Source organism: Poecilia reticulata, chromosome 20, assembly GCF_904066995.2.
Source record: "Poecilia reticulata chromosome 20, P_reticulata-male-v2, whole genome shotgun sequence".
In the NCBI taxonomy this organism is placed as follows: Eukaryota; Metazoa; Chordata; class Actinopteri; order Cyprinodontiformes; family Poeciliidae; genus Poecilia; species Poecilia reticulata.
The window spans coordinates 12,222,751-12,241,552 of NC_088849.1; the positions used below are offsets into that span (position 1 = coordinate 12,222,751).

The 18,802-nt window shown below is 38.2% G+C and overlaps 1 protein-coding gene across 4 annotated transcripts in view; it reads left to right on the top strand.

Moving 5' to 3' along the window:
- The window catches only part of cntnap2a (contactin associated protein 2a), a 289,428-nt gene that overhangs the window by 205,214 nt on the left and 65,412 nt on the right, over positions 1-18,802 (top strand). For all 4 annotated transcript variants that reach the window (XM_081601734.1, XM_081601735.1, XM_008438563.3 and 1 more), the window contains exon 16: positions 11,666-11,822. In XM_081601734.1, the coding sequence (XP_081457860.1) occupies positions 11,666-11,822 (157 nt within the window). The remainder of the gene's footprint in view (positions 1-11,665; positions 11,823-18,802) is intronic.

An 18,802-nucleotide genomic window follows, 5' to 3' on the forward strand; every position in this document is an offset into this window, starting at 1 on the left:
CTTCTCATCTGACAAGTCCTCATAACAAGTCTTTCCTTCTTCTTGCTCATTTTCAGAGCTGACTGCCCTGTCTTTCTCTCTCGTCGCCTTCTACTTTCTGAGCGCTCTCCAAACCGACCTCTCGCCGATTTTCTCTTCCTCTGCCTCTCCCCATCACTCTCTCTGCCCTCGCCTCTGCGGAGTTGTTTATGAGCCGCTCATCCTCCTCTGTAATTATGAGTGTTGTTCACTGTATCCCCATCTATATGACGAGCTTGACAGATAAGCGGGGAGATGGATGGCGTGAGTTAAAAAGCAGAATGAAAAACGAGTGTATTTTGGCAGAGACTATTTTCTTTATGGCGCATCTGTCCATCGGCCCTGACCTAAGGTGACGCAGCACTAAATGTGACTTATAGTCGCAAACGCACATACACACACACACACAAATACTGATTGAGATTTCCCTGCCGTAATGATGATTATGGTTGTTTATAGTCTTCAACTTGCACTTTAGTCAGCTACGCTGTCTGCAAGATTGTGTGTGGGGGGATTTTTTTATGCATGCTCTTCTGCAGCGCAGGAAGAGTTTGGGTGAGCTAGTTATTTTGCTCTTTATCACCCCGACAGGCCAATTAGAGTCACAACTATCGATATGAACTTAGCCCTCCTTCTCCTCCCCCCTTCTCCTTCCGATGTGTTTTTCATTTAACAGATGATACTCTCAGTGATGACCTGTGGAGAGATCTTTAAAGGAGGTATGAGAAGCAAACAAAGGAGGCTCATCCTCTGAACTGTGAGGGAGGTGGATCCCATTAGGTGGAAGCTGTTAAAATAACTCATTACCTTGCACCGGTCTATTTGCAGTATATTCTCACGTAGAAAGCAGACAGCAGCAAATTGACATGCTTTAAAACTATGTATGACATTTAGTACCAATTCATGTTGCTCCAAACTTTCCAACTCAAACTTTTAAACTGTGTCTGTGCTTGCTTAGTACCAGCTCTTTCTGTTTCAATCACTTATTCGATGCATTTAGCAACTATGAGTCACTTCTCGCAATTGTTGGGAGCAGGTTTATTAAAACCTCTGAACCTCTTTCAAATCAGTTGACTTGGATGTCGTTACAGCAGAAAGTCTGTCTCAATATGTCAATATACACTGCTCAGCAAGAAAAAAAAAGAAAAAGTTGCCACATGAACTAAGTTGAGCAGACGAGTATGAGCTTCTTATTGGATAGCTACTGCATGGACAGCGGTCTTCCAGCCGGCAAAAAGTTTATTAACCCCAGCTGATGCAATTGGTACTTTCTTATTTCTTTAACAACCATGTTCAAAGACCTCTGTTGTCTTGGGAAAAATGTTTGTTGTCTGGAAGGAAGTTAAATCTTCAAACAAATGGACTTCCAAATGGACAAGCACAGCCATCCTCGAGTATAGACAGTAACGGCAAATTCTAAGGTCGCTGTGGATTTATAGGGGCGCACTGAGCGTGTCTAACAACCTGCAACTAATACTCCTTTATGTGCTATTATTTTGTGATATTATCAAAGCCCACTACAACTTATGCGAAGCATATTATTCAAAATATGCTCCTTCAGCAACATGCAGTCTTCTGCTGGCCGTGCAGCACACTGAGTGTGCAGCTCAGTTTAACGAGCGCCCGGTGGCAGCCAGCCCAGCTGTGACACCAAGAACACAGCTGACACTAAAGCACACGGCATCCAGCCGGCCTCGGTCATCATTTCACAGTATTTTTACAGTGAAGAACTTAACATGACATCATTTCAAAGAGGCCAAAGGTCTCGGCTGCTCAGGAAAGGAAGAGGAGGAAAAACGGGAGAAACACGGGTGGATAGGAGTTTGTTGAAAATCAATGCATAGCATGTTGCTATGCTAGCCTAATTGGAGCAGAAGGTGGAGAGAGCATAATGTTACATGCAGCAAGTGGACGATCAGCTGAAGCTTGTTTACTTTGCAGGGTAACAGAGTAAACATTGTTAATTGAAGAAATAATAGCAAGTGTTACCATCAGTGACTCTCACCAGGGAAAGTTGGAAAGTATTCAGGTGTAAAAAGTGCTGCACTTTTTCTCCTCCTATGTCCTGCTGCATAAACCACCAGCTGTTTGTTTAAGAAATCAGGCAAAATGTTATCTGTTTATTGTTGAGCTCAGATTCAGATTCAAAATTAGGTCTCATTTGAGGCAGGGGTGAAGTAGCCTGTGATTACTTTTAATAAAACAAGACCATGGTCAAAATAATAAAGCCAAGGTTTCACTGCCAGGCTAATGGTTTTGCAGCACATTTACATGACCATATTTGTTTATAATTATTTATCAGTAATGTGGATATAATAGTGGGAAATGTACATAAAAAAGCTGCTGGAAAAGTCCCACAAGTAAACAAAATAACGCCACTTTACTGTAGTAAAACGTAGCCTTTACAACCATGGAAAGAGCAGTTTTACTGTACTGTGTAACAATATGGCAACAATATTATCATAATCAATGTCTAAGACTACAGCTAGTCTGATGCAGTAATCAATACATCACTTTACTGCTGCACCACCTCATCAATAGTTTAGCTGCATAAAAGTGACAGTGCCCTAAAAATGATAATTCTGAAAGGAGCTCAAAATAGGCAGAATTAAACGGGTAAAATTTAGTAATCTGAGAATGCTTTTATGAGAAAACTATTGAACACGTTTTGTATAGTCTATAGACCTATCCTAATTGTTTAAAAGGAAGCAAAGTAGATCTCCTTTAAACATTAACTCTGATCTCAGACTTTTAGGAAGTTTGTAAGCGAAGTAGAAAAGGTTTGAAGGCAAAGTGGCCTTCAAACATGACTGACATCTGTTCTGTCATGGGCCAAAATTTCAGCAAGCAAGCTATAATGAGAAGCTTGTGGAAGGACACCAAAGTTCATACACTTTAGAAGTCAATTATCCAAATACTAATGAAATATTGGAGAACTTCTTGAAGAAAGTTACTTTTTCCATTTTTCTCAATTTTGGTAATACTGCTGTACCTAAAAATTATTGCTCATTTGTTCACTTTTCATTTTCAAATAACCATTATACCCACACTCACTTAGCCACTAATTGTAAATTACAAAAACTCAGCGATCACCAACCGTTTCACATTTTGGTACGCATAGCATCCCCTTTCAGATCAAACCAAAAATAAATGCCAGGGAAACACAGTACATTTCAAATACAGCTTTAGATGGGGATCAGAGCAAGGGAGTTTACATTTAACATACATGAAAGGGCAGATTATGGTCTGGACTAATGAGAACATAAAGAGATTAGATGCCAGGAAAGAGTCATGGAGACATGAGATAGATGGTCCGATATGGTGCAAAGAGAGAAAGAAAGGCCACTGAGACCGAGCAATAGAAGAATGCAAGAAAAATGTGTGGAAGGCAGATATGAGAGAGGGAGGAAAAGAGGAGCCTGGTTAAAGCAAGAGATCCAGCCTTGTGAAAGGAAGGTAGATAGAGATATTAGGTAGAGAGATAAAGAGCAGGCCCCTGAGACTGAGCGATATAAGAGAGCAAGGAGAAAGTGGGGAGCTCAAAATAGAGGGAGAGAGAGAGAGAGACCTACATATGTTGGAGGCATAGGGATGGGGGGGGGGGAGTTATGGCAGGGCCAGGAATGAGCAGTGGTTCTCAAACTAATTTGATGGATAGGTGGTTGAGGAGAAGAGAAGGATTGAGACAAAGAAAGTGACAAGGGATCCAGGCAAAGTCACCAAGCTGTATTAAAAGATGAAAAGAGGAGAATAAACAGACACACATGGAGTCCTCAAGATAAAGAAATGAAGGGGGAGAAAGAGAGAGGTGTACAAATGCTTTCAGTTTCTCTCCCACACAAACACTCACTGCATTATCTGTAGCTCTCGGGAGACAACCTAGGGCATAGCTAATGTGCCTCCCTGCAGCCTCTCTATAAAACCAGAGATTTGGAGAGGATAGGACGCTAACAGGGACCAGCCTGTGGAGAGTGGAGAGACGAGGATCTCTTCACAACAAATAGAAACCCAGACAAAGGAGGGCAACAAAGAACAAAAACCAGTGTCACTCAAATATAGACAAATTGATCCATGGCTTAATGTGAAACCATGCCAGGATAGAAAATGTGTGTGTGTCCAAAAAGGGGCATCCGTGTGTGACTAAGCTAAGCCCGTTTTATTTCTCCTGATGGTCGGTTTCTATCGAAGTAAAAGCCTGAATCTATGAGATATACTTTTGCCTTTTTTAATAATATGGTTAACTGTTCTCTTTAGATCGTAAAGTGCAGAAGTTCATTGATTCACATTCACGCCGTGTAGCCAAAGGATCGATGCTCAAAGCACAACAATAGCTGAAGATCATCGTCAGCAGCCATCTACCCTACAGTCCCTCGCTAATGCATTTGCACTTTCTCCTAATTTATTGAGGTTAGGACCCAAATGCAGGCAGGAAGCAAGATTATAATAAGGTAAATTTAATATTCAGACTGATGAGAAAATGTGAAGCCAACACCGGGAAAATACAGCCAACTTGACTCTGAGATCATAACAGAAGAATCAGACAATGAATGACAGGTCTTAGTTAAGTGATTAAGTATTACAGCTGTGATGACACATAAACTGGGGCAGCTGAGGAAGGATGATGACAGGATACCAAAACAGGGAACAATATCTTGACAGAACATGTTTGAACACGACTGACGATCAAGAAAATATGGAACAGTCACTGTGTTGGTTCATAGGATAGATTAGGTAATAAAACAAATGGGCACTTTTTTTCCTTTTCTAATGGTGATTTCCTGTACTGAGTAAACTAACGCCATGTTGCTTTAAGAGGCAATATATATGTGATGATGCTGCAGTAGCAATGCATATATTACTAAAACATATGTTGCTTTTAATCTATGATAGGACACTTTAAATGTAGTCATTTAGCCATGGAGACCTGGCTTTGTATGGTCAGTGTGAGTACATCTGCAAAAATACAGTGAAAGTGTGAGGACAAAATCTAGCTACCGCTTGCTTGCTCTCAATATACACACTGCACCTTCAGAAATACAAAGAGATTAAAAAAAAAGCATAAATCACAGAAATTACTGGAAAACTTTCCTTCTTGAGCATTACATCATGTTATAATTTCATTCCCTCTTCACAAACATACCTGGAGTGTTGCTTTGATACTTTCATGCATGTTTGAGAAATCCTTTAATCTCCAGTGGCAGCCATTCAGGGGTGCAGAAAAAGCTTGCTCTCACCAAGCACTGGGTTTTCCACGGAGCGCCTCCTCAAAGCTGCAAGTCGAAAGCCGAGATTCCACCTCACAGAGCCACGCAGCTCCACCACTGAGCTCCTTAAGACTAGCGCCAGTAGCAATTAGCAAACACCCGGTGGAACTGCGTATCTGCTGAGGTCATCAAATGAGCTACTTCTCCGTTCAGCAGTGGTTGTTAATGAGTTAATGCACATGCTGAAGGCGCAGTGTTGGAAAGAGCAGGAGCTTCTTAAAGGCCAATTTGAAGACGTTAAATCGTGAAGCCAAATTTCTTTTAGGTTATGTTTGATATATCCAGCATTTTTATAACACAGATATCAACTGATTATGTTGCCTTCAGTTGGTATAAATGAAATGGCCTAATTATGTCAAGTTGGTATTTTTACATAATGACCATTAATAATATAACAATTACTATACCATTCAATACACACAAACACCATACCTTTTGTTTCAGCAGCATTTCTTCCAAAGCGAACAACTGTCTAACTCTTACGACGTCCAGTTCATTGAATTTCAAAAGCAGTGTTATTTTTCTGCCTACTGTCACAAAGTGGGGCCCTGGGAGGAAATTGTTAGAATTCTTCATCATGGACAGGGACCAACTAATGTCCCCTGACACGACTTGTGGATGGCCAAAAAATAAATAAAAAATAAATAATAAAAACGGCCAACCAGTGCCCACTCAGCAAAACTCAATTTGTTCTCAAACTGTGTGTGACTCTCAAGTTCTTGATATAGGAAATTTGAATCCCCTCAATCATCAAAGTGGGATAGAGTGGAGGCAATGTCAGGCAAAAAAGATAGAAATTGACTGTGACAAGCTGATATTTCAGTTTATCAGGAAACCCCCACCCCTCAAATATGAGTTTTCTGCCTACCACTTTTGCATCAGATTGCTCACTGAAGATGGATGTTTATGTCGGAACGAAACTATAAGGCCCCGTTTCATTCACACAGCAAAATCTCTCATTTTCCTGCATTACTGGGTCTGTTTTTCTTACTGTCATTATTCCTATCTCTTAACCCCTTATCTCTGTCCTACTGCATCTGTTCCCCTCTGTGTCTTCTCTCTGCGGCTCAATCTGTCTGTAGTTGTGGGAGTTTCAACAAAGCAGAGCAGACATGATGAAGATGTGGACATTAACCTCCTGGAAAAGAGAGGAGATAAATAACTGAGTGTGTCTGTGGGTGGGTTGGTGGGTGTGTGGGTGTGTGCGCATTTTTGTATATTACTAAAGTAACAAATAGATCACAACAAGTGCTGCTGTGTGGTTGTCCCTGAGGACAGAGGAGGAACACAACCCCAGGCCTTATCAATCTGTCATGGCTGCTTTCTCCTCTCCTATAAACATTATCCATGTTTGTGGGGGGATTTGGTGGTGAAGCAGAAAGGGATTAGGATAGATGCAGAGAGTTAAGGTTATAAAGAACAGACAAACACGCTGTCTAAGCTTTTATAAAGCTGGTTATTTTTAACAATGCATGGGCGGATGGATGGATGGATGGATGGATGGATGGATGGATGGATGGATGGATGGATGGATGGATGGATGGATGGATGGATGGATGGATGGATGGATGGATGGATGTTAAACACATTAGATTTAATTGCGCTAGGTAGACTTGCACGGATGTGTGTTCTACCACTTTGTGTACACTATTTACACATTTTACCTTGCAAGTTTTCTCCCTTGAAGAGATGCCTACTTTGTTTGTTCTTCTCAAAGACACAAGGACGCACCTACACACCAAAAAGAAGCCACTCGGAGCCATCTTGGCAGCGGCCTCTCTCTGCGGATCTTCATCTGAACTCTGTGCCAGGCTGATTTCATCTCTCCCCCCCTAACATCTTCACCCATCAGTGCTGCTGTGCTCTCATCTCTCTTTCCACTCTTTTTCCTCTCTCCTTCTCCACTCATGAGTTGTTTGTGTTGGCAGAACAAACCAAACCACACAGGAGACTTAAACTGGCACAATTCGTGGCTCCCATTCCACCTGATGTCCCACCGTCCCCCTCCTTCTGCCTCCTCTCATCTTACCCCCTATCACAGACACCCAAGATGTGAAAGTGGTCAAGTGTGTCATTTTGGCTCTAGAATACTCAATTTTTGCTGTTTTTCCCCACAAAAATAGAGAAAACTTTGATAAGGCATTGAAAGTAACAGGCAAGTTTATTTTTTGTGTTCTTTCCATGAGACAAGAAAAAAATCAGCTAATTTGTGAGCTTAAATGTTTTACTTAATCACTGCAGCATCAGAGGGTTTACTCAGAGGAGCAGTACCAAGAAAATGTACATGGATTTTTTTTTTCAATGTTATTAACTTTACAACTACAAAACTAAATCCATTTAATTGGAAAGTTACATGATGGAGCTTCATGCCTCAGACCAGCCCACGTTAGATAATCTATTATTATTGATATCTTTTAAAATAGTACATATTAATCTACAATAGTCCTCTCTTTGTAATGTAGTGCGTTTTTGCTTTACAGTGTAGACATGAGTGCACATGCCAAACAATATTCTATTCAACACATCCTTTTTCCATGATATCAGAAAATATATTTTTCTTCAAACAAGTGTTTAGAGATTAAATACTTTCTACTTTCCTTCTTTTAAACAATGACCACGAGCATTGACCCTGTTACATCAGGTTAAATACAAAGACAACCTCTCCCTAAATGTCAGACCAGCCCACCAGGAAATCTCCCAGTTTTTCAAATCAGGATAACAGAGTAATAAAGTTGCTTTCCTCCCCCCATAAAGATATATATATATATATATATATATATATATATATATATATATATTTATTTATTATTATTATTATTATTATTATTATTATTTATTTAAGAAGCTGAGAACAGTTCATAGATTGTGGCTGCCATATGGTGGCAATTCTTTGTGAGACTGGTGTTTCTTAGTTTTTGGCTACAACACTCCCTATAATGAGAGAGGGAGACTGATTAGTAATGCTCCACAGTTGTGCCAATCAGTACTACCTGGCACTTGTCCCTGAACCACATTAATAAACCTCTTCCTCTGCAGCTGAGAATCATCTACATCCCGCCACCTCGGTGTCCAAGCACTCTTCATTCGGCGCAGCTTTGTTTGGACCTTTTGTTTGGACCGTTTCCAGTAGATGTGTGAGACAAAGGAGTAGATTACCTTAACCTTTTGGGACAATGCAGTTCTGGCCTTCAATTTTACACATTGAAGACCAGACAGGAGCAAGAGAGAATTTCAGAGAGTGAAGCAGACGGCCACACAAAGGGCTAGCATCTAGCTATACTTGCTCTATTAGACCAGATCTAAAGCATAATTTTGGCTGCTACCTTCATAAAGAGGATGTGTGATTTCACCCCACTTTTTCTTGCACCTATCTCACATGCATTTTTCATCTTGGTTTTTAAAGATTGTGCCCATTAGCCTGAATCGTTTTTAAAATTACAGTCACCTGCTGCAGATGTGCAAAATGGTTCCTGTGGATCATAACACCATCCAGGTTAACTGTAGCCTAAAAAGCCAGTTCCCTGTCAATTAAGCTTTGTAAACAAAGTAAAAGAAAATGAGAAATGTGATCAATAATAATGTAAAGTTTGAAGTTTTGAAAACTATTTATGCTGTAAGCAAATCAAGAAACAGTTGTGCTCAGTGATCAGCATGTTATCAGTTAAAACAAAAATGGAGCATGCCGAAAGACGAACCAAGCAACCGGTGCTCAAGAAAAAGACACCGGGAGAAAGTTTCTTTGTCTAATAAAACAAATAAACAATATACAGAACAGTATTCAACTACTTATCATGTGTGATATATATGTGTCTGTTTCACATATTCTTAGTCAACTTTCTTAGGACTGTGAAGGCGGCTAGAATGTATTTACGTTTACAATATGTTCTTCACATGCTTTCTCTCCTACTCTCTATTTATACTCAGCAGAACAGTTTTTATGTTTATTTCCATGGCCATGCTGGTGCTTCAGTTGTTTTTCATGGCTCTTGCTGTAAAGAGGCTTGTGATGTTGGTGAGGAAACTTCAAAGAGTTAGGGAAAATATGATGCAAATCTGAACTTGCTAAGGCTGAGGTCATTTCTTTAACAAAATCTAAAAGTTGTCTCATGTTTAAACAGCAGTGATGTTTTTTTTTGTTTTTGTTTTTGTTTTGTTTTTTGCTTTAATGACACTGCCTGCTTGGTGCAATATAGTTTAGAAATGTAAAACGTTTTTTGTGTTACCTAATACGTGAAGGTTTATATCATGTGGGTGAATGAAGGACACAAATATGGGAAAGCAGGGATACTGGAGGGAAGGTTGATGCATAAAACAAAAGGTCTTAATAATGGAAAACAAAGTCTAGCTTTCAAAGACCAGAGCAAAAACAAAATTCCAGCAGGGGTGAAACAGCAGAGACAAAATGAACACACACAGAGAGAGAGAGAGGTGATCACTGGAAATAGAAACAGGTGGACTGACAGAGACGGAGACCGGCTGAGTGGATGACAAGAAAGTTGAGAGACCTGGGAGAATCTAATGGAATAAATGATTGAGCAGAAGCAGAAACCACAAACTAAGCAATCATGAAACTAAGCAAAGCAAGAATCACCCAAAATCCCAAATCCAACGGTTACAATGAAACTCTAAAAGAGGAATGCAAAGCAATACAGAGAACATAAAAGCTAAAGTGTCAGAAAAGAGGCGAAGGTCTACAAAAATATACTAAAATTAAAGATGCGAGCCTTAGAGTACAGAAAACAAATATACACAAATACAAAGTCTTTCACATATGACATATCACATAAATCTGGATCTCCGTGGCGCTGCTCTCTTCCTTTACCTCTGTGTTTTTAACCTTCGTCTTTGCTTTCATTGACTTCTTCTTCTTCTTGCTCTTGTTACCTGACATGCTAGTGAGAAACTCTGCATCTAAATAGCCATTGTGTACAACGTGCAAGAAGTTTTTGGTATGTCTTATTTTTTATTTTTTTTTATTTAGGGAGAGATGTAAATTCGAAAGTGACGCACTGATGATGTTTTGTATCCCTTTGGTACTTGTACTTCTGCTCGAAAGATCTACTTAAGTGAGAGGAGCGTACTTACATTCACTTGTCTTTCATGTTGAACATGTTCAAAGAGGCTACGGATCCCTTTCAGGTTCAATGACTTAACAAGATGAGTGGCTCTTGTGGATATTCTGACCAGGTTGGCTGTGCTGTGGGATCGCTGCTCCAAGTGCGAGGCTGAAACGGTGCTAGATAAACTTACTCTCACTTGTATGGAAGTGCAACAGCAAGGAGACAGTCGCATGAACACATAAAATGAGAGCACGAGGAAGTCTCTTGAGGCAGCGCTGTTAATCCTACTGATGATGGCTTGTCTGAACAGTGGCCTGAAGAGAGATGAAGCTAATTCTCTTCACAAGAGCAATAAAACCGTGGGTCACCAAGGCCGAGCACGCACGCACGCACGCACGCGCACACACACATACACACACACACATACACACAGTCTTCAGTAAAGAGACACATTTTTAGCTTCCTCCTGGAGTTTAGCCCCGCACACTGTGATAATGCAATATATCAAGCCTCTCAATGCAGTTTTGCTTCATCAAGAGTCTGCTTCAATCCCTTTGTGTAAAAAGGATGGCTCAGGAGATTCCATTGGCTTTGATGGCATTTTACAAACTGTTATTGACCATCCAGTTTATTTCCTAGGAATAAAGTTACAAACCTAATATTCTTTTAAACCTCATATTGTTTTGTTTTTTTTAGTATTTTACTTTGCTATGATATATTGCCTGCCACCTATGCATTCACACTTATCTCTCAGCATAGTTACCGTCACATGCCAGAAAATATTGTTCAAGGCAAAGAAAACAATATTACATTTCTTCTCGACAGTCAGCAGTTCTTCACCTTTTATCTGACAATGGACGCATCCACACAAGCAGCATAAAGAGATGCACTCAAAAGAGCTTATAAGTACTCTGACATTTTTATACGCACATGCCTAGTGTAGAAATGAATGACAATGCAACACTGAACCTGCGTTTGTGTTGTAACCCCCCTTGAATGATCTGTGACTAGGTGTGTCTATCAGTCTCAGAGGTACTTGCTTGTCTAAACATAGTGAGCAAATAAATTTCATTCAGCAGGCAGCTATCGGTGGTCAATATTGTCTTATTTAAAGAAACCTCGACAAAATGTTTGGGAGTTATCGACGTTTCAGCATATTGAATTTAAAGGGTTCAACAAACATTTTTACCTCCTCCACACTTGTTTGCATTTTCGTCCGTCGTTTTGCCTTTCTGCAAGGAGTCAAATAAGCAGCACGGCAGACACACAGAGGATGGAAAAAGACTGACAGGTTGCCCTTTGCATTTTGTGTTTCATTCATAGACGGGCCCCCTTACACATGGTGGGTTGGCCGAGGCAGCGAGAAGCATTTTTATTGGGGCGGATCAGGACCTGGGATAGAAAAGTGCGCCTGTGGCATGGACAAAAACTGCACCGACCCCAAGTATGACTGCAACTGTGATGCAGATGCCAAACAATGGTAAGTAATTGCAACTTTGTACCTCTGCAAGAGCTGAGTATTTGGATCAACATAAACAGGAATATAAGCTTCCCTCAATTATTAATGTTCACACATAAAAAAAAAGGAAATATGCTATTATCAGCAGCTTTGATCTGTCATTTGGATTTTTTTTGGGTATTTCTATTGTTTTTTGCAAGTTTATTTAACTCACAAAAGTTCAAAGGAAATGGGTTGTACCCAACAAGCCGATTTTCAACTATAATCCCAGACAGGTTGGTGGTATAATGCTCAAAGAGAATTTAAATAAAAGAGATCTTAACAAAAGGCAAAGATTAAAGTCAGCAACACTTCTACCAACAAAACTACATAAAAAAAAAAAAAACAAAGTGAAACAATTTTTTTTTTAAGTAATAGAGGTTAAAATGTCCATACATGTTCTTCTGGGTAACTTTAAGAATGAACTGATGACTGTCATAAAGCTGGTAGTTAGCTAAAATGGACACCCTTTTTGGTAAGCTTGTCATAAACGTTGTACTTTTATGTTTTCCTTCACTAATATGGAAAATTTGGTTCTTTGCCCAGGGCGGCACATGCCGCAGTGGCACCTGGATGCAAAAAGATGTTGTCAGTTTCAACCTGAAGCAGCTTTGCTTGTTTGAAAATAATGCTTAACCACAAAGGTGTCTGATTAGGTGCAAAAAATATTACACTAAGGTCCGAATATCAACATTTTTCATTCAAGTGAATGACGCTCTGTATCTTCAGCATCAAACTGTTGTATCCATTATCCATCGGATAATGTATCGGATATCCATGGATAATGGATACAACAAAGTTAAAACAAGGTTCCTGTTTTACTTTAAGCTCAGAGGAAGTGGGAATCAGTAATCATCTCGGGTGGTATTGGGTGCATCTATTTAATTAAATTCAGTGCATTTGTATCGCACCATTTCACAACAAATGACATATCAGGCACTCTACAAGACATATCAGGTCCAACTCACATCTGTCTTTTTGTGGCATGTATAACTTGTGTATGTTGGAAATTGAAATTATGTTGAGCTATATTTAACTCCTCAAATGTAACTAAAAAAATGACTTAAAGAAAATGAAGTTAAGACTGACTGACGCTATCTAGCATAGGGTGTACAGTTTCCTCTCATCCCTGAAATAAGGTAGTTTCGTCAGAGCTCAAAGAATGTATAAAAACATGATTCTGTATATCAACATTTTGTCACAACAGCTGATCATTGACAAATGGAATATGTTAGATTAACTTTACAACCAAGAAATCCAAAGAAAGACTTGAGCAAAATAGCTAATCAACAAAGCCATTTAACAAAACAGTGCATATAATTGATTCTTGATGCAAAAGTAGTTCTTAAAAAAAGAACGGGGCCAAGTTACTGAATCGTTTGACGGATCAGATAAACGGATCCATCCGAACGAAACCTATGCAACATTGAAGCAGAACAGAATCCATGCTCCTTATCATTTCTCTTTGTGCCGCTGAGCAGCAGCATTTGTACATCTGTTTATCTGAGCTGGTAGTTAATCTGAATCTATTATAAATGTATCTCTCACATACACACAGTTTGAACCTTGGTGTGTATTTGTGGGCTCTTTTGATTTTCTCTATTAAGCTCTACTGCATCTCCACAAATGAAACCATAGCAGAAAAAGTGCAGCATGGCTAATAGTTATACGAATACAGAATAAATCTAAGTGGTAAGGGAGATAGCAGACATAAATTGCACCATTTAGATATTGTGCATTTCACCCAGTAAAGTATGACGCTTATCACAATTGTTGCTGTGCTTTGGATTCCTTCTATAAACGATGCAGTAGTGTTGGGGTGTAACAGTTTAGCGAAGAAGGCAAGTGTTGGGATTTGTTGAATCTATGCTATCTGGAGTTCGGCCTTGCTATGGCTTTGGGAGAAAAAAACAACTTTTTAGTCTGTGGGGCTTGTTTTGCTTTGGTTTATTGTTTATGTTCAAAAAGAATTGATGCAACTACTAGAGGGTAACAGGTCAAATAACTGAGAACAAGCAAGAGGTGCAAAGTATCTGTCTGGATTAAGTTGCTTCTTACAAGAAACTTTTAACAATGCAGTGAATATCTTAACTTTCTGTTAGCTTTAGTGCTACCATGTTTTGTCCTGAAACAAAGACATGTTAATTCAGACATACTGGCTATTTTATGGTTATTTCTAAATAGTCATAAGAGGGCTTTGCAGTGACATGATCATCAACAACACTCAAGTAGGTTGTCCTATTTAAACAATGCATACTTGGGTACCTAACATGTGCCACAAAGCATCCCCCACACCATTGTACAATTTCATTTAAAAGCTAAAATTTAAGCTCATTGGACAACACAATGTTTCCAATCAATATTTCCAATCTGTTTTCATTTAATTTTCCTGAGCCTCTGTAAACTGCAGCCACAGTTTTCTGTTCTTAGCGGACTACTCGGGCACCCTGTGAGGTTTTCTGCTGCATTCTGCATAAATCAGTTTTGTTTTTGCTACTATTACTTCTCTATCATCTCAAACCAGTCTGTCCATTTATCACTAACCTCTGATGCGGACAAAACGTCTTCACCTACAACTTTTGCTCACAAGATATTTTTACCATTTTTAATCACGTTCTGTGATTACAAATAACGTTTGTGTGTCAAAATCCCAGAGGATCATAAGTTGCTGTCAATGTTTTAGTAGTTCCTGATTCTCTTTCTTCCTTTTCCTAATTGTTGCCATGTGATCAAGCATTAGTTGTTTTCACAATGAACTATATAGGTGTGCACAATAAAATGGCTATCGGGCGTAATTAATTGTCTATATGAAGCCTTAAATTTATTGTGGCTTTATTTATTTAGTTTATTTTAAATTTATTGTGTGTAAGCTAATAAATAAAAAAATAGAAGAAATGCTGAATGGACCGTATTCACACAAACAAAACATTTTCCTTTATGTTTACATGGCTTATGAATATGCAAGTAGTGTTTTTCATGTCTGAGAAACGATTTCTAAAAATGTTTAAAAGATGAATATCTTAAAAACTGAGTTGTTGTTCTTTTTTACAAATTCAGTTTGTTCTTGACAAACTGAGTGCTGGTGGAGACCATAGCCTTCAGTACATTGTGCATCCCCACTACTGTTTCTACAATAGCATTATTTTATTTTACTTTTTTTTTGTATGTCTTCCAGAATATGTTCTAAAGATGTTGCCAATAAACTCCCCTTGTCTCTGGGAAAAGCTTTTGCAAACAGGAAAGACTGAATGCCAAAGGGGGAAAAAAATATGGTTGCAGTTGTTTTGGCAGAATAATTCAATATGCTCAGGATCCAGTGTTTCATTATTATTATTTTTTATTATTTTGTTCATTCTCTTTTAAATGAAAAAAATCTCATTTTAAAAAATAAAACACCCCGTGTGCATTAAGTTTGTCGTCTAGAGCAGCAAGTTTATTTTTGCCAGGAATGATTTTGACATTAGTAATTATAATTTTACTTTAGCATAATGGCACATTTTGGGAAAAAATAATTAAAATGAAAGCCAATACAGTTCAACAGAAGGTATAAAATAAATGACCCTACGCAGTCAGAGAATATACATTGTCAGAAAAAATACCTGGCTTATTTAATTATATTGTAACATTTTTTTCTGCTCTATTGTACTGAGCAATTTGCTAAGAAATTCTTCTCTACACTGAAGAGCCAGGGTTTTTTTCTACTGGTGGATAAGTGTGGGGCTTGATTTCTGTGGTCGTACATCTATAATTAGGAGAAAGAGTCTGGATTTAGCCTTTCTATGGTTTAGAAAAAGTGCATTTGTTCACAGCCACCAAGTCAGTGTCCTTGTTTGGTTGGCCTTTAATTAATATCTTATTTTAACAATCTGTTGCACTTATTAAAGAAACTAATTCCATATCTTCAAAAATAGTCCCTGGTTATTTATTTTTTAAATAAATGTTGTTCTAAGCTCATAAATTATTTAGAAGCGAAATGGAAAGAAATGTGTAGCTAGCACAAGATTTTATGTTTCTATTACTCCCATCTCCATATGCTTTATTCTCTCTAGAGTACAATAAGGTATGTCGGAGGTAAACAGTGAAAATAATTCCCTTTTTATCTTGTTAATTTGTAAATCAAATATTCTCTCTATGAAAGCACAGTTTTTTCTTCTTTTTTTCAAACAATGTTCAATTTCAGCACTCGTATACCTGTACTGAAGTATCTTCAGCAGTCATGTAACTGGTGGATTCTACCCAGATTTACCACTTGGAAATTGTACTTCTCTTGTAACAAAGCAGCGTCCCAAGAACGGTTATGTAACTTGTATAATTGTTCTTCAGAGACAGAAGAGCATTTATCATTGAGTTTAACCCACCCACGGATTTTCTATTTAGATGAGCAGACTACACTTGTAAAGTATTTTACTTCTATAAGACTGCTTAGGGTTCAAATTGATAAATTGTCAGAGCATCAGGTGAAGGTGATAAACTGTCTGGAAAATGACTCTTACATTTTTTTTTTATTATGTAAGTCGTACCTTACTGTAATTTAGAATTGCAAGGTAATTTAATGTGCATTTTTCTGACTTCAGGGGAAAAGTGGAGCATTTTTTAAATAAAATTTAAATTCACAAAAAGAACATTGGATTCAAATCCCATTACTTGAATTGTATAACAGGAAACTCTTGCACTAAGCAACCATTCTAACTATAAAACCATATATCTACGTGGATCCAGAACCAATACTTTTAGCTTACGCTCATTATTTTTGTACTAAAAGAAATGACATCATTGTAATTGGTTGTAAAAACAATTAAATGGTGCATCTTACAAAATTGGGAGTGATCATTAAATGTCATAAATAAGATACAATTTACTCTCAATTCCTCATATAACCTTTTAAACTTGGACATTTCTTTCACTGTCTATAAAAATTTTATTTTTTCCACAAAGGAGCCTGAAGTTAAAGCAAATTTTATACAAAAGGTCTTAAATTTAACCTTTAAGTAACACACATCTCCAGGTTAAACATACAAAGACTGCAGTGTGAGGAACCTTGAAAACAAAATTTTGAAAGAGCATGAAGAAAAATATCACAAGTTTATTTCAGTGGAGCAGCTGATTTTTGATATTAAGATAAAAACATAACATTGCCCAAATTTTTTCAAAGTGTACCGTTTGTTAAATGACATTTTGCCTTACACTTGAGTGGCTCGACCTGCACAGGGGAGCCAAGCTCACAGAATAAGTGATGAAGTTAAAAAATTAAATAAATGCATAAAGTAAAAATTCATGGCAACAAATGAAATCCAAACAGAGGAAACACTTGCAGAACTGTAATAGAAGGAGTGGGTGAACAGAGAAGACAGGTACTGGGAATGTAAGTTGATGGATGGCATACCTATTCATTATCATTTCATTCCATCTATTTTAGTTTTGTAACCATGTGTAGAACCACTATGTATGAAGTCAATTGTTTTAGTAGTTGATGCAATGTTGAGAAAGCAGAATAGCCCAAGTTATTATTAAATTTAACTGTAACTTATTGAAGAGTTTAGATTTAAGACCTATTTTCACTGTCATTGGTCCTCATTTCTACTTATAGTCCGGTACTGTGTAAGTCTGGCAAGAAGTATTATTATTGCCCATTCATGTCTAGATAGAAACATCCACTGGAATGAAGACAGCATAAAGGGATAAAACACAAAACTGTAGCAGGTAGATATTGGGAGGGGGAATTATAAAGTGGGAAGTCTAGAAAATTCACTATTTGATGTTTTCTAAAACAGCAGGCACACGGGGGAGATCCAGATGATAGTAAATGAGCTGATAGAGCAAGAAACTGTCTGCTGCTCAGAATAACAGGTTTTTATTGTCAAGGACAAACACGACAACTCAAACAGTTTCTGTAGGCATGCATGTTTCCTCTACAAAGATGAAGAGCAGACTCCAAATCTCAGAGGACTCGCTGCAAGATACACACAGCAGGAAGGCAGAATTGCACTTACTCAAACATGCTGAAAGAAATTTTATTTTCCTGGACTGATGGCGTGAAAATCAACTCTTATCAAAATGATTGTGAGAGACAGGGCAAACATTGCCTAAAGCACCATCTCATCTGTGAAATATGGGACCTGTCTAAACACTCATGCCATCCCTGAAACGAGCACACTGACATTTACTGACAATTTGAATCAGATGGGTCAGTGCAAAAGAGTACAGAGGGATTCTGGGTCCAGAGATTCACTGGCATGCAAAAAAATAAATACAACACCATGACATGATTTACAGGAAAATAATCCTAAGCATATAACCAAAACAAGATAAGAAGGAATTAACTTACTATCCTAATCAGATTGATGAAATCAATCTGATTATTTCTGAGCTGTAGTCAGCACCCTGGAGACCACTTCAGGGGCAGCTGTGTTGAGAGATGGAAAAATTATATAATTATTTAGCTTGACGTTTTCTGCATCTGTGGTCATGCTGCAGCGATCTAACTCTATCTAACAATGGGATTTTAAAAAATACGGGGGGGGCAAAACCTTTACTGTACTCAGCAAATACCTCTCAACTTTTCACACTTCAACAAAATGACACCGAAAGAGATTTACAAAATTACTGCTCACTAATTTGAATCTGCTTAAAGTGCATACTTTAATCTATTTTAATCTACTTTTTGCAGGAGGGGTAAGAATTACTGCACAACTGTCATCTGAGCAGTCGTAATGGGGTTTCGTAAAATCAGCACATCAAGTGAAATGTTTGTAGAGCATCTCATTGCACTAAACTTGGTGGGTTTTTTTTATATCCACGAGATCGGTGTTGTGCTGAAGTCAGCTATCTACCTCTGATATTCACAGGTTACGAGTCTAAAATATTTTTACTGATTAAAGGTTGATATTCAGTGTAAATATACACGTTCACAATTCTCTTCTTCTAATACAGCAAATGTAAACATTCTGTGCACGGCATAAAGT